The sequence below is a fragment of the Dunckerocampus dactyliophorus genome, chromosome 2 (assembly GCF_027744805.1).
Source record: "Dunckerocampus dactyliophorus isolate RoL2022-P2 chromosome 2, RoL_Ddac_1.1, whole genome shotgun sequence".
NCBI classification, from domain to species: domain Eukaryota; kingdom Metazoa; phylum Chordata; class Actinopteri; order Syngnathiformes; family Syngnathidae; genus Dunckerocampus; species Dunckerocampus dactyliophorus.
Window position 1 is genome coordinate 26,762,186 of NC_072820.1, and position 16,960 is coordinate 26,779,145.

The window sequence follows — 16,960 nt, forward strand, 5'->3', positions numbered from 1 at the left end:
CAGTTTTTTCATGAAATATATATAACTTCTTAGCATATTTACATGTGTTGCATGTGAATCTGTGCAAAATACCAAAGAGGCCCTTGCATCCTTTCATTTTTCACTATGTGGACCTCGCTGGAAAAAGTTTGGACAGCCCTGACATACAGTCAAAACTTTTTACACGTCCCAGTTTTTGTATGATTCGGTTTCTGATGAAAGTTTTCGCCATCATTTTACTTCGGTTCTGTTAGATTATTGTGCATAACAAACTAGCCTATTTGCTGTACTGTATCATTCAGCAGAATGGAGTGCCCAAACAGACGACTAGGAGCCTTGGCAGTTCATTGAAGAGAGGATTTAAATGGAGCATTGATGGTGGAATCCCTTTTGTGTCCTGCAGGAGGGATGTCAGGGCGTCTGTACCAGCATTTTGTTTCACAGACTACTACAGATACTGACACCCCGTAAAACAATAACTTTACTGTACACGCAAGCTCCCTGACCGGGAAATGTAACCGGGCCACAGCGGAGACAATTCCAACAACTGGACCACCTGAGACTGATGTTTATTGCACTGGCCGGGAACCCAAACCATACTTCCCACATGGCAGCGACGGAACCCTAGCTCAAAATATGGCCTCCCATGACTGACTGTCTCAAACATTACACTTATATAACAGCCTCATCAATAAACCAGAAATACCAGGACCGGCACCAGTGAGTTTGTCCCTTTATGAAGCCACAGCATGAACGTGTAAAAGTCTCAAAGGCAGGCTTGCCAGGCTTCACAAGCAGGTTTGAGAAGATGAGGCAGGAGCTGGAAAGATGAGGAATCATGTGCAGACGTGTCTTACCGTTGTCTGAAGGCGATGGAGGTTCTCTCTCATCCAGGTCGTCAGCAGAAGACATTGTGCCGGTGGAGGGGGTCCTGGGCAGACGGCGCTTGAAGTCACCTGAGAGGGCATATTTATTCAGTCAGGACTCCATCCATTTTGAGACATGTCGGTCTTTTAGTGCACTATTAGTACACTATTAACTAAGCTCTTCACTCAAACTAATGAACACATGATGCCTCTTTTACTGCCATGCCACTGAATGCATTTCACTAATATTTTTATATTTATTTGAAACATTTTTTCACAGTAAAATAGTCATTAAAAATTCAACTATGATTATGATAGTTCTCCGGCTGGGGGCCACTTGCGGCCCGCAGCTGTTTTTTTTTTTTTTTTTTTTTTGGACCACGGTGAATTCGAAATATATAATTTAACAAGAAAACAAAAAGAAAACAACAACAGCAAAAATTGAAAAATTGGCAGTAATTTTACAAGAATAAAGTCAGCATATTAAGAGAAAAAGTTGGACCGGTAATCTAACGACAAAAAGTCTCATAATTTTATGAGAATAATGCTGTGATATTATGAGGATAAATAACATTTAGTGGCATTAAGTTGAAATATTAAAAAAAAAAGATGTTATTTTTTTTAAGTGGTAAAATTCTGAGAAACAAACAAAACAACAAATAAAGTCGTAATTTTTGGAAAATTAGGTTGGGGAAAAGTTATAATATTACAAGAATAAAGTCAAAATATTAAAAGAATAAAGCCATACTTATGAGAGGAAAATTTACAGGAAGAACGTTGAAATAGTTGGAAAATTAAAAAAAACAACAGCAGAACAGAACAGCTGTAATTTTAGAACAAAGTAAAAAAAATAAAAAGAGAAAAAAAGTTACAATCTAATGAGAAAAAATTGTAATTTTACATGAATAAATTCAAAATTTTAAAAGAAAAAAAGCCATATTCTAACAAGAAAAAGTTCAAATTTTATGAAAATGAACTCATAATATTATGAGGCAAAATAATGTCATTTTAGGAGCACAGAGTTGAAATACTAAAGGAAAAATTTTATTTTTTTAAAAGTTGTAATCCATCCATCCATCCATTTTCTATGCCACTTCTCCTCGTTAGAGTCGCAGGGGCATGCTGGAGCCTATCCCAGCTGACTTCAGGCGACAGGCGGGGTACACCCTGGACTGGTCGCCAGCCAATCGCAGTAAAAGTTGTAATATTTTTGGAAAATTGGTTTGGGGAAAATAATTATACGATATTATGGGAATGAAGTCAAAATATTATGGGAATACAGGCATACAATTATGAAAAGAAAATTTACAAAGTTTCTTTAAGAAGAAAGTTGCAATATTTGGGGAAAAAAATGGGGAAAAAAAGAGCAAAGAGTGAAGTTGACAGTAGTAATAGGCTTTTTCACTTATATCACAAAGCTGAGAGACAGTTTTTTCTTGAAATATACAGTCATGGAAAAAATGATTAGACCACCCTTGTTTCTTCAGTTTCTTGTTCATTTTAATGCTTGATACAACTAAAGGTTGTGGAGCATGGCACTCAACACAGCTCCAAGATACCGACATGAGCTGATATGTCATTTTTATGCCAATATCGGCTGATACTATCGGTCAAAATCGCTACTATTAACCCTTGCACTATACCTGGACTGGCAGATGGGGAGTCCATGGACCTGGACTCACTGCTGCCTCCCGCACTCTCTGAGTCGCTGCACATCCCCCCCTGGCTCCCTGGACTACTGGAGGTCCAGGCTCTGAGGGGTGCTTGGCTTCTCAGTCCTGCAAGAACAGGAATGTTAAAACCGGCATACTGACAACTGCATGACACTTGGAAACTGCAATGATGGACACTCAACGAGCACCTTGAATGTCCGTGCTGCTGTTGGACCTCAGCTCACCTATCTTGGGCCCGTGCAGGGGACTGTCTACCTCATCCCCGCTGAGGACGTCGCAGGAGGTAAGGGAGGCCTGCGACAGGTTGCCGTGGGAGGAATGCGTGCTTCCCACGGACCTCTTAGTGAACACGAATCTGCAGGGAGAGCGAAGACGACACATCAAGTCTTTTCTTTTTCCATATAGGTTTTTGAGCATGAAAGCGAGCACATGCTCCTTTTGATGTGAGGAATGACGAGGGTGTGTTTTTCCATCTGCCATCCACCCTAAAAGGCACACTTCAAAATAAAAGAGGATCGTAAAGTGAACATATAATGACACGCAAAAAACGTCTGAGGTTTCTCCGTCGCTTCATTTAGTGGATTTTATGGCAAGAAAAAAAACTAGACTATAACAAAACTGTGTTTTAAAGTGCCTCCTTCAAGTACATCCATCACTTTTTCTAAAGTCACATTCAAACACTTTTTTTTTTTTTTACAAGTTTTACAGCACACTCCTGCCGCAGTGTAAAAGTGTGCATTTTCTCCACATTTTGTGGTGTTTTTTTATTCAAAAAAAATACAAAAATAAATGTATTTTTTTTAATATATATAGTTTAAAAAATTACCAAATTTGGACATCCATGTTCACTATAAAAAGCATACAGTGGTGTCAAAAAGTGTTTGCCCGCTTCCTGAGTTCTTATTTTTTTGCACGTTTGTCACACTTAAATGTTTTAGATAATCAAACTAATTTAAATATTAGCCACTGACAACACAACTAAACACAAAATGCTGTTTTTAAATGAAACTTTTTATTATTAAGGGAGAAAAAAAACAAGCTACATGTCCATGTGTGGAAAAGTGATTGCCCCCTAAACCTAATAACTGGTTGGGCCACCCTGAGCAGCAATAACTGAAATCAAGCGTTTGTGATAACTTGCAATGAGTCTCTTACAGCGACGTGGAGGAAATTTGGCACACTAATTTTTGCAGAATTGTTGTAATTCAGCCACATTGGAGGGTTTTCAAGCACAAACCGCCTTTTTATGGTCATGCCACAGCATCTCAATAGGATTCAGGTTAGGACTTTGACTAGGCCACTCCAAAGTCTTCATTTTGTTTTTCTTCAGCCATTCAGAGGTGGACTTGCTGGTGTGTTTTGGATCATTGTCCTGCTGCAGAACCCAAGTTGGTCACGAACCAATATCCAGACATTCTCCTTCAGGACTTTTTGCTAGACAGCAGAATTAATGGTTCCATTTATCACAGCAAATATTCCAGGTCCTGAAGCCAAGTTCAACTTTTGTCTCGTCAGACAGAGTATTTTCCCAAAGGTCTTGAGGATCATCAAGATTGACAAAATGGCAAAATTGAGACGAGCCTTAAAGTGATAGTTCAGATTTTTGACATGAAGTTGTATGATATCCCTATCAGCAGTGTAGTCCATCAACAGTGACTTACCCCGGGACTTTGTCCCGTGAGCCCAGTTCTGGTTGGATTTCGGTGATGAGAAACGTAGTTCCGGTTAGTTATTGGGGCTACTTAAGTGAAGAATTTGGCTTCTTAAGACAATATGCATTTGAAAGCGTAATACATTTACATGACAAAAATGCCTCGTCAAAAAAAATATGACCTTACAAATCGCTCGGCTTTACTTTCTCTGACGTTGTATTAATGTGCGCTGTCGGTTGTCCATTGTTGTGTGTGTTGTGATGAAGATGAATCCGCTGTGAAGTCTTATTTACGTATGTGTTACACAGCAGATGAAGATGCGAGGGTCGCAGCCATTTTCATCATACAACTTCATGTCAAAAAATCCAAACTATCCTTTGGTGTTTTTGTTCAGCATGGCTGTCTTTTTTCCAGTCTATAGCAAAAATATAAAACCATTTCTTAAAAAACACTGAGTTTGTAGGAGACCGGGTGTAGAGAGGCGTGGTCACGTGGACACGCCGGTGTGTGCGCTTACATACTTGGACGCTATAAAGGGCACGCACTTGCTTATGTCAAGGAGGAGAGCGGAAAAGCTGGGAAGCTGTAGTTTCTGTTGACAGCATTCTCACATTTTCTCACATTTACTTACACTACTACAATATAATCTGCCGCCATACTAACCACATGCAAAGTATCGGCTTGTCATCCTGGTTTGGTCTGATGACTATCGAAGCTGCTTATTATAATAAACCCACCACACCAAAGGTATTTTGTTCAGCGTTTCTGTTCAAGTGCGTCATCAAGAAGGAGGAACCATTCCTATCCTTTTAGTGGCAAAAAGGGTTAAGGGGGCCGTAATAAAGTTATTGAAACACCATACTGAACTCACAACCAAAACTTTTGTCCACAACTGTACACACATGTCGACAATCAAAGTATTCCACTTTATCATTCTGCTTGTCCAAAAAAAACCAATAAAAATCAATTTAAAGGTTCTAACCTCTAAAGAAAACGATAAGGAATAACAAAGTAACACTGTCACACACTATCCAAAATGCCAAACTATGAAAATTCAACAAAAAATACAAGCATGTCCGTGGCCAGATCAAAGACGGTTCTTTTTGTGTTATATGTACAAGTAGCGAGTGCATGTGTGGGATCGTTTTGATAGCAAAGTAGAGACAAAGTCTCACACTCGCAATCTGCTATCCCACATTCAAGCCTGCGCCACAGATATTTCCTGAGAGGAAGGGCAACAAATTCACATTCTCTCTCTCCCTCCCGCTCTGACTCATTGTCCGCTTCTTCTTTGAAAGAACTACGCTACACGCCATGGTGGGCCACAAACTCATCCACAAGTGTTAAACTTGAGCTCCATAAAGAGTTTAAGCTGCATACACAATCACCTGAAATAACTTATATCCGTGCAATATATTCGGGAGATATTTAAGATCTCATTTCAAAACTTTTGAAAGTTACAACAGCTGTACTGTAGTATGCTAGAAATGCAAGAAAAGTGCTTTCATTTGATTGGAAGAGGTTAGATTTTCTTGCCTGATTATGGGTTAAAAGATGGTATTTTGTTACAATAGAAGCCATTAAAGGAAAATATATGTTTGTACAGGTAAAACTGTATTTTTTACTCTCTACAGTAGGGGTTAATGTGCAAGGCCACCAACAAATAATAACTGAGATGCACATAAAAATGTATATTTTTAAGCACACGACTCGCGCCTCACCATCACTTCATGTTGACATTCTCCTCCTTGCAATAAAAGTTACTGTTGTAATTATAAAATTGGAGTCAGCTCTAGAACCCTCCCCTTCTCTCTTCAAGTGTGATTGTTCACTCACAAAAAAAGAAGCTAACAAGCTAAATGCATAGAAGCACAATCCAGGTTTCATCCCTAAATACGCCTCACATACGTATTAAACACATTTAAAGTAGAAAATATATAGACACTCACCACTAACAAATGCTAAAACTTAAAACTATTTTTTTTAAATGACCAAAAATTAGCACATTTGCAGGGACGCGACTTTGCGGGAGCCCCCGTGTACTATTTATTCCATTTATGTAAAAGTAATCTATACATTTTTATTCTTTTTATTATCAGTTTATCCATGTTACGTCCCATAGTGGGTGTGGTTACTTGTGAGTGTGTGTCTGTTTTTTGTCTTCCCTTTTGCAGAGTGGTGACACACCTGGAAGGTGCATCCCAGGTAGAGGTGATTGGCAATCAGGTGGAGCTGGGATGAAAGAGACAGACCGGAAGCAGCTCTCCCTGTCGGTCTCTTCATCATTTCTGTGTGTGTGAGAGACAGAAGTGCTCTTTGCCATATTTGTGCCGTTTGCTTAACCATTTTGTTTATAATTGTGTGTTGTTTTCCTAGTGTGGCATGTTTAGTTGTAATAGAGAGGTGTACTCACTCTTTGTCTTTTTTTCCCCACTAGTTTTTTCACATGCTGGTTTTGAGGATTACTTTTTGCTCTGCACCCAGTTGTTTTTTGTTTTTTGTTTTGTGTGTGGTGCTTGTTTTTTGTTATTCCTGGTAATAAATGCTTAATTTTCCTTTGACCTATCAGTGCTTTATTTTTCCCTGACCAGTATTTTTCTTTCCTTCTTTCTTTCTTACTTCATTTTGTTCGTCCCATCCTGCGCTAGACGCTTTTGGGACACAACAATCCAGAATTCAAGTACTTTTCAACCCTCAAAAATGGCAAAAAAAAAAACCCCACTACCTGCTAGCTAGTGTTGTCGGTGGTACCTGATGCTGTCTGAGGAGACAGAGTCCGAGTGCACGCGCTCCCTGGGCAGGTTCTTGGGCAAGCGGCGCACAAACTCCGAGTAGCATTCACCCGTCTCGTACAGTTTGGCGCTGTCCCTCAGGGCCTGGTGGTGTGCGGGCAGCGCCGCCGTCTGGGCCTGCTGCATCTGGAACCAGTTCACCGTCACCTACAAGGGAATTCAATGTGTGTCAATCAAAACCCAAGCAATATTATCTCTGGTAAAGATCCACCTCTTATAAGCTGTGCAAATATAGCTAATGTTGTTGCTTGCAAAACAGATGAATTGATTCCTCTTGAGATTGTTACATCGTATAACCATCATTCTACTACACCACAGACAGAAGAAATAACTGCCCACCGCCTTCAGAGTAAGGTCGCACTGGAAGACTGTCTCTCTGATCTGTGTTAGGATGGTGCGTTTGACGTTGGACAGGTCCATCCTCCTGACGCCTGCGTCAGCCATGCAGCTCTGGTATTGTTCCTGGGCCTCCTCCGCCTACGCAGCAGCACATTCACACAATAAGAGTGATAAAAACGTGCAAAGCTGGCCACAGCGACTGACATTTACAAGCTTTAAGCCCGCTCTCTTCTCCATCTACCTTCTGCAGGGCCTCCTCTTCCAGCTTTCTCTTCCTCTCCAGCTGCTTGTTGCCAGTGTTTTGCTGCTCCTCCAGGGAGCGGCTTGTGGACAAGCGGGCCTTCTGGTACTCCTCTCTCTTCAGGGCCTTCAGCGCCTGAGCCTTTCGCAAGCTCGCGTCTGCCTCGTGCTGAAGAAACAGACTTGCTTATAAGCCACTTCATCATGCAAACATGGTCAAATTCAATAATCCATGAATAGACACACTGCTTATACAGCACAAATAAAATATACTTTATTTTGCAGGATATATAAATGTTATTCTATGACAGGTTATTATCCAATTTCTAATTGTTTGACCTTGGCAGAGGTCTACTACCTACTACCATTCAACTCTTTTATTTACCATTTTCTTCTGCTCCTTCTGCCACTGCTCCTTGAGATCTTTCCTCAGCTTGTCCAGTTCATGCTTCCGGGACAGAAGAGGCTAAAAAAAAAAATATAAACTTATTTGAGCAAGTGATGTGACTGCTGACAATTGCCAAAGGCTTTTCCATGTAAAAATAAAATGTATACAGTATATATATTTAATTGTAATATAATGTAACATGTTTAATATAATGCAATTTAATTGTATTAAAATTGTATATATTATACCTTGGATGTCCAAAGTGTGGCCTGGCAGCCATTTGTGGCCCGCAATTACACCAAAAAAACATAGCAAAAATGGAAAAAATAGAGCAAAAGGGCAAAATGTAAAGGGAAGAAATTTAAATGTAGATACTAATAATTAATAATAAAATGAAGCGTTGTATTTAAATATAAAGAAAGTTTGTTTTATCCTTTTTACAAAATAAAAAAATATATAAAATCAAAGTGTCCCCAACGCATCCTTTGATTTGTCAGTATGCGACCCTCGGTGGAAAAAGTTTGGACACTTCTGAATATTACTGTATATTTGTCTAATTTTACTTCATTATATATTTCTAAATATTATATTGTACATTTTTCTTTCATTTAATATTTTTTATTGTATTTAATTATATTTAATATCTAGTATACTGTATATTTTGTCTTTTATGTACTTTTTAAAATGTTATATATTGATAGATTTTATACTGTATATTTTTATTTCATTTAATTGATATTTTAATTTTATTTCATCATGCAATGACTCAGTTTAAGGTTGTGTGTGGCTTAAGTTGTTAACATGTGGCTGTCCAAATGATATGATAACATCATTAATATTCACATAGTTAGACAAGAAAGACACACAATTATTTAAAAAGCCACAATCATGCCACAATCATGGCAAGAACAACAAAAAACCCTGCAACAATCTGGCACTGACACACTAATGTGATGATATTGTGTTTACCTGTATGAATTTATTGGTCTGCAGGGCTACGGCTGTTTGCATGAGCAGCTGGTTATATTCAAGGTCATTCTTGAAGGTGGAATTGTAGATCTCGCTGAAGGGCATGTAGTCCTGCACGGAGTGTGAATGCAAACGTTAGTGTTCCGTCCAGCCTAAATGTCATTGCTGTGTATTAACTCATCGAGTTACGGTGCAACAACCTGTTGGGTTACCAGCGGCTTTGCAGACTCGGCCAGTTTGGCGTAACTTTTGGCATACTCAATATCTGGAAGAGGAACAGAATGATTAGTGTCAGCAATAGGGGTGCAACAATTCCTTGAATAATTTGAATACCTCGATTACTAAAAACAATCAAGGACTTTTTCTGCTTCGAGGAATCGCTTATGTCACCAACGCGCTTACATCACCAACACGCTTACGTCACACACGCAGAGGACAAAGAAGGAAGCGGATGGCGCCAGAAGATTGAAGAGGCGAGAGAATGCAATAAGGCAACGAAAGGAACAAAGGAAAACAAGGAATAAAGTTGCAATTTTGTCGCAAAACAAAGAAAACAGACAGAAAATGTGGCTAAACAGCAAGTTGAACACAGTGGCATGTATCCGTTGTAACGCAGCATTTATGTACCACAACAGCACCTCTTACATGTTGCATCATCTCCCGAATGGAGCGGAAGATCCCAGACAAAGTTACATTAACGTAGCGCAAATCAGTGAGATTAAGGTTACTGCACCTTACTAACATAACATTTGCCGTGTGGAGGGCTAGCTTTCTCTTAATTATGACGACTGTCGAATGTGTGACAGGTTATTGTGATGGTAATGTGACTTCATACATTATTTCTACATTGTTTACAGTGGTATGTCATCTGCAAAAACAGCGCTCTGAGTTAAGAAGATGGAAAATAAAAACATTTTAGCTCACCAACCAGTAGCTGCTCATTTCTAGCAGACAATATTGTGTAATGGAACAAGAGGGTGTCTTCATTTTACTTTGAACACTGCAAAAAACGAATTATCTTATAAAGAATATTCGTCTTATTTCTAGTCAGCCTGTCTTAGGTTTAGGATTTATAAATGCACAGCCATCAACACAATGTCATATGTAATTTAGTCTTAGTAATGGCTTAGTAAAGTAATTATTCTTTCTTTCCTTTTCCAGTAAATAGTTAGTCTGGGATGGACAAATTCATCCACAAAAGCACCATCGTGTTGTCCATCAGACCCAAGAAAATACAGCTTGTTCCTATTCACAATGTGAATTTAAGGTTGATTATCTAAAAAATTAAACCAATTGGTCATCGCTTATTTAGTGAAATGTTTTATTTTCTCTTCTGTATTTATAATTGCACTTTAACTAAGTAAAAATATGTTTTTTCCAATTACTCAATGAATCTAAAACATTTTCAGTACAATACTCAATTACTAAAATATTCAATAGCTGCAGCTCTAGTCAGCAACAACATGTGCATCATGCACGCACTTCAGTATTAGATTGTATTTTTTACATGACATAAAAGGTTGCCACAGTTTACGGTGCTACCAGCGCTACCACCTGGCGAGAGGCCTCACCCATGCTCAGCCTTTTTTCCATCCAGGCCAGCAGGTCTTTGATGTACTTGGACCAGGCTTTGGCGTAGAGCAGCGCCGACTCCACCCCGTTGTCATGCTTCAGCAGGGTCAAGTCAACTTCTTCCTCCCGCGTCAGAGGCACATCTGGGCCTGGAGGAGGAAGAGGAGGCGTGCACGTTAAAGACGAGCAAGAGTGAAAAGCGTTAAGAGACGGGAGTGTGCAAGAAAAACAGAGGGCTGAGATGAGGAAGTTGGTCTTGTAGGAGGATGTGAAAATGCTGCCATCTAAATTCTACTGTATTTGGAACCCATGTGTTTCCCATCCCACGCAGACCTGCACCCAAAGCAGGCCTTGGAATGTCAGACATGTGGACAGGGGGTGTGGGGTGCTGACGGACTGAGCGGCAGAAATAACAGGGGTGGAGGCAGAGGTTTTCAGGGCTGGTCTACCTCAGGCATGCCGAGAGTGCGCAGCCTATCCTGCTGTGATCTTATGAGCTGAAACGCCAGGCGTATTCCATGACGTACTTCATAAACACACCGTCAAATAGCAAAGGCAAGAGATGAACGACAGAGCGTGCATGGCACTCACCGACGAGGTCATTCTTCTCCGACACATACTCCTCGGGGTCCACGGCGAGGTTGTCGAAAGACTGCGGAGAGGACATTTGAGATTATATGGAGGGCGAAAGCAACATGCAATCAGAAGCAGCTGCGCTGTCGACACCCAAATCAAGCTGGGAGCGATCGTCTTTGAGGCTTTCCCTAAGTGGAGGCCTGCTTAAATTGCCTCTCTAAAAAGATGTCATCCCCTGAGAACAAAGCCCACAACAAAAGTCACCAAAAGAAACAAGAAAAACGCTTCACCCTGCTTCTTCTGGTCTGGGGGGTCCCCAACCCTGAGCCGTTGTCCGCATCTCCCATAAGGAAGTCAGAAACTCTGAGGGGGCAGAAACATGGAGAAGCAACAATAAGTAAAAGCAAGATTCAACATAGTGCTGTGATGCTACATTGGCTTGCTATGAGGAGATTCATGTTTTTGGCATTACCATGGTAACACCGGATCACATACTTGAGAGCAATGTTTCTCAACTGGTGGGTCGGAACCCAAAAGTGAGTTGCTGACCCATTCTGGGTGGGTCGTGGACAACAAGTCAAAAATGACATTAAAATATTTAATGTAATTGTCTGATAGTATGGAGTCTTTTTTTTTAAATATATTTTTGATGTACATCTTCTTCCACAGTGTCATTTCATATTAGGGACGTCACAAGACGAGAGATTAAAATGTGGAAGAAAAAAAATTTCTTGTGGGCACTAGGCCTGGAATGATAATAAATAAATTAATCACACAATAAATGAAAATTAACTTGGTAATTTTGCTGGCCTCAGTGCATGCGTGTCTGTTTTCCTTATCTCCCGCCTCCAAACAGGCAGGAAGAGGGCTCTGTGCACTGGTTTCAGCACCTTGGCGCATTTGTTTCATACAATTAGTAGATTGCAATATATTGCCATATATTTTTTAAAATATTTTTTCATTGTACTTTCCTTAAAAGTAATGTTATAATCTCGTCTCGTCTCCTTCTGGTGTATCGTGCCGCTCCTATTTTATAATACTGACTTTTTTGTAGTTGACATTCCTGCTCTTAAGCGTATGTTTTGAAGGTTATTTTTACATAAAAATAAATGGGCTTGCTTTTACCTCGATTAAGTAGGTGACCACTTAATGACCATGAGGAAATGTGGGTCCCAGGATGAGACCAGGGGAAAACCCCTGCTTTTAGAGGACTGTGAGCCAGCCCGGACACCCCTCATGCTGTGCTAGCATTAGTGTCAGTGCTGACGATGTTGTGTGTCATGCTAGTACAGTGGTACATCGGTTTTCGTTATTCTTTCCAAAAGTTTAGACGAAAGCCGAGACGTACAAAAACGGAGGCAATGTTTTCCATAGGAACACATGCAAATCCAATGAACCCATTCCAGACATCCAAAATATTAAGAAAAACAACATTTTATCGGGCATAATTATTGTTTTACAGTACATGCAGAAAACAAAGTGAAATAATTATACCTGAGAAGTGAAAGTAACATATTTTGCCAAAATTCTCGTACATCCTGGTGAGATGGAATTCAATAGTTTCTCACCATCTTTGTCACACTGCTGCCACTCACAACTTTCTTTGTTATTTTATAGCAGTACTCAATAAAAAAATGCACGGTCAGTGAGTCAGCAACGCGTAGGGTGCTTTGTTTGGGCACTCGATTTGGTGGAACAATACAATGCAGAGCAAACTGACTGGTTTTTAAGGGCAATATTGTACCAAAACTAAGGCAGAATTTGGGTAAAAAATGTTTTGTCCACAACCGAATCATAGAAAAACTTTAAAAACTGTACAAACTTTGTGCCACACTAACATAATCAGATCAAATCAGTAATCAAAGTAAAGAGTGTTGCACTCACACATTGCCGAATGTGAACGCCAAAGTGTCAATACATGTGTGAATCTCGCCAAATAAGGCGTCTCGGTTTTCTGGCCTCACGTCTTTGAAGTCGATGCCTGCAGAGAGAGGGAAAACAAGGCAGAACTTCAGTTCTATGCAGAATAATATCACTGACCATCAAAGATATTTATACAGTAAACGGTCAAAACCCAAAGACAAGGTCATGAACGCCAGAAATTAGACATGAACTTCTTATGGCACTCAAAACAATGACAACAAAATCATGTCTTCCTACCAAAAATAGTTTAAAAAAATGTTGAAGGGTGGATTTTCTTGTTGTATTTAAATCCAATCCAAGGTGTTGTACTCCCCAAAGTAATCGTCTATGTTGTTTACACAGAGCAAAGGTAGTCGATCCTTCGTGTTGTTGCTGCTTTTGAGATCTCCAATAAGAGTTTAAGACTTGTTTTGACAGTTGAAGCTGAAAAGAGTTTGAATGCAGTTTTTGTGTCGAGGAAACACTTTCCTCAGCAAGACAACGTTGCGACCAAAGTCGCAGGCAGTGAAATGCGACTAAGCTGAGTACTTCCTGCCCGCGCTGCAACAGGAAACACTCAAACAGCTTGAGTTCTGCCACCCATTTCTTACCTTTCGTCTCCTTCCAAACTCCAAACTTCTAACAAGCCAACAAGTCCGCAAGAGTCTGTAAGGGTTTCACTTCCTACTTGACTTTTCTAGCTTTTGTTCTTCCATTTCCTCTTCATGACAGCAAATTCCATCAGCATTGACAGCAAAAAAGTGTCAAAAGGTCATGGCACTGTGAGCTTTTTTGGGGGTGGGGGTAAAGCTCCACGTTCTGTAGGAGATGTGGCACTTGCCTGCTATGCGCCTCACTTGGCCTGAATGCTGGTGCACAGCTCTGCACTGGCTTCTTCCTCAGGACATCCTGTGGGTCGCATAACAATAATTCCAGAGCTCAGCCCGCCTCCATTCTGCTGTTGTCCGAAATACGGGAACTGCATCATTTAACTACTGGGGGTGGGGCATTGTTTTCTCATGCTTCAACCTGAATACCCAGCAAAAAAAATGTATTGGACGAACACACATCATGATGTCATGAAAATGTGGTGCATGCAAAATGGAGTGCAGTACTGGACTGCAACCTGAAGAGAAACTGTTGAGTCAATCTCAACCCATTGGCCGTCTGAAGAAGAAGATGCTATATGGGAAGTTGAGCTACATCCACCACACGGACCTCCGCCATATTATTCTGCTCAGTATGAAACTCACATGGAAACAGTGGTTCAGAACATTCAAGAGACATTCTACCATCCCATTAAACAATACTATTTTATAAAAACAGCAATTTGTTGTCAGTCCTATCTTACTACGCAGTTTTAGCCAAATTTTTCATATATATATATATATATATTGTATATATACACATTTCAGGTGACTACCTCATGAAGCTCATTTAGACAAGGGTTTGCAGCGCTAGCAAAAAAGGGTGGCTACTTTGAGGAAGCTAAAATATAAGACATATTTAGAGTTATTTCACACTTTTTTTGATAAATGTACATAATTCCACGTGTTCACTCATAGTTTTGAGAATCTACCATGTATATAAACATGCAAATAAAGAAAATGCATTCAATGACAAGGTGTGTCCAAACTTTTGGCCTGTACTGTTTATATATATCAACATGGATTTTTAGCGACACCTGGTGGCTGTAATAATTCATATAATTCATTGAGTTGAGCTTGCTGGGACGCAGTTAGGCACACAAATTAAATGATACAGAGTATAGTTAGTTAGTTAGGCCTATCGCTCCTGCTGGAGCATAGGCCGCCGACAACAGTCCGCCAGAGTGCTTTGTCCTGTGCTGCTCTCTCGAGTTGTGTCCAGGTCTTTCCCATCTTCTTGATATCAGCATCGAGGTCACGTCGCCAGATGTTTCTTGGCCTCCCTCTCTTCTTGCGTTGCCAATTCTTGCTCTGACATCTGCATCTGCGCCGCCCTGCTTGTCAATGACACTGCAGTGTTGTTTCATTAGGACACTAATTATGTCTAGCTCGGAGATTGCAGCTGCTGCATCAGCCACTGACTAACTAAATACACATTTATGACTTTCATTCTATTTAAATTCATTTGTGAATACAAAAATGAAGTTTTGTTGTTAAAATATGGCTGTTTGATACTTTTCTACACACCATGTGTCCACGCATAAAAGTGTCTTCTTCCAGAACATTGTGACATTTGTTAACAGGAAAGGTTTTATTGTAGCCATGTGCTTAAAAAAATTGACTTATGTCAGCTTGTGTAGCTTTAGTTTGTGTCCTTGTTGGTATAAACATTGCTCCCTCCCACTGGCTTTGTGGAGCATCTGCGTGGAACCTCCCAGGACAGATGTTCACTTTAAAGGCACGCACACTAGGACAATACACCATCTGAACCGGTTGGGTTGCACAGCAGATCTGAGCCAAGCTTGTTCTTGATATTTTGCCGCCAGTGAAAAATGTGCCATCGGGGGTGGAAGAACAATGAAGGAGCGTGCGCCAGACGCAACCTCTTCACTGTCGCCGGCGTTCCAAACTGGTTCGGTGAGCATGTGTTTGTTTAATGCATGCTGGCTGCTGCCCAGGCGCCGCAGGTGCTGCGAGCCAAAGCAAGCGGCGGAGAAGGCGCTCTGAAGAAGCCTTTTATCATTTCACTCCTCGCTCTTAGTTGTCACTTCCCTCTCAGCTGCTCCTCTTAGGGACTGCCAGCATTTTGGTTTTAAGACACCCCCTAAAGGACAGGTGAAGTCATGCTTCTTGTCATGGAATTGATTGGTGATGAATCCCATCTTGAAGCAATTGAGGCAAAAAACTGAAGTACACCAACTGGCTGCAACCAACAGAGGCACTGTTGATCCTGTCTCAACTAACTAGTTTGCTGTCTAAAAAAGTACAAGCTCACAATGGCACAACTCGTATTTCATTTCAATACAACACTGGCATCAAAAGCCACAGATTCGCTCCATCACATTGTAATAAATAAAAAAACAATACGTGGATTGAATAGTTTCCCATCAAGAAGAAATTGAGCAAAATATTATTTTTTTCCCCCAAAGCTTTAACCAAATTGTTGTTGTTGTGGACTGTATTGTTCAACATTTCAAAGTATGACCAAAAACAACATAGACATTATTTATATTTTAGTAATAATTAGCTTGGATGAGCGCCATTTTTGCATGGTAATTGAAGTACAACATGCGCATTGCCGCAACGCTGCTTTCTGGCCTGGATCGCGCATACTTTGGCACACCTGGGATATTGACACAGTGCAGGTGAGAGTGCGATGGTGACATTGCCATATGTACAAAGTGATGATCGATACTAGTCTTAAAAGCTCGCAACGGAGTGTGTGTTTTTAGCAGCACTGACCTTTCACCTTGGCGATGACAGTGCCAGCCTTCCCCAGGATGTCTGCCGAGTTGAGGGCCTGATGCTTTCCGATGACAGCCTTGAGGACGCGCAGCAGCTCTGCCAAACGTTCCTTCACCACCTGCTGAATACCCTCGTCCACCTCTGGCAGAGAACACAGAGGCACGGGAAGAAGGAGAAACAAAAGATTAACTCAAAGCCCAGTATCATGTATAGCTGGCCAAGGTGCGTTTTCATCAGCGCCACGTCAGCGCTCGAGCCAGAATCGCAGAGTCACACTCATTCATGGAATTCTTTTGGTCTTTGCAACAAAAAAGTAACTTGGCACCTGCTAAGCTTTCCTTAGAGCACACAATAGACATCGAAGTTGTTCCTCTGCTGCATTTGCTTTTTACTGATTAAGAACAAAAAGCAGTGGAGGGTTTATGTCAGAGACCCTGCAAAAAACATTCCTATTCAATAGAAAACTCATAAAATGATGTAGGGTTGTTTTTGTAAATAACGTAAATGTATATCCTTTTGGAAAATGCCCATATTTACTGTATTTAATAATTATACACAATCAATTTATTTTACTATGACTCTGTCAGCTCAGGGTCAAAATTGGCCAGTGTGTACATAAA

At 40.5% G+C, this 16,960-nt stretch overlaps 1 protein-coding gene across 4 annotated transcripts in view; it reads right to left on the reverse strand.

Moving 5' to 3' along the window:
- Positions 1-16,960, reverse strand: part of LOC129176649 (rho GTPase-activating protein 29-like) — a 53,383-nt gene that overhangs the window by 7,934 nt on the left and 28,489 nt on the right. Inside the window, exons 3-16 of one of the 4 annotated variants that reach the window (XM_054766907.1) lie at positions 16,338-16,481; positions 12,931-13,027; positions 11,337-11,409; positions 11,062-11,122; positions 10,470-10,619; positions 9,099-9,163; positions 8,899-9,009; positions 7,927-8,007; positions 7,543-7,710; positions 7,302-7,439; positions 6,922-7,109; positions 2,743-2,873; positions 2,489-2,623; positions 837-935 (exon numbers count right to left, since the gene is read on the reverse strand). In XM_054766907.1, the coding sequence (XP_054622882.1) occupies positions 837-935; positions 2,489-2,623; positions 2,743-2,873; positions 6,922-7,109; positions 7,302-7,439; positions 7,543-7,710; positions 7,927-8,007; positions 8,899-9,009; positions 9,099-9,163; positions 10,470-10,619; positions 11,062-11,122; positions 11,337-11,409; positions 12,931-13,027; positions 16,338-16,481 (1,641 nt within the window). Of the gene's footprint in view, positions 1-836; positions 936-2,488; positions 2,624-2,706; positions 2,874-6,921; positions 7,110-7,301; positions 7,440-7,542; positions 7,711-7,926; positions 8,008-8,898; positions 9,010-9,098; positions 9,164-10,469; positions 10,620-11,061; positions 11,123-11,336; positions 11,410-12,930; positions 13,028-13,206; positions 13,520-13,559; positions 14,062-16,337; positions 16,482-16,960 lie in introns of those variants that run through there. The other 3 variants (XM_054766906.1, XM_054766908.1, XM_054766909.1) reach the window with 3 other exon arrangements.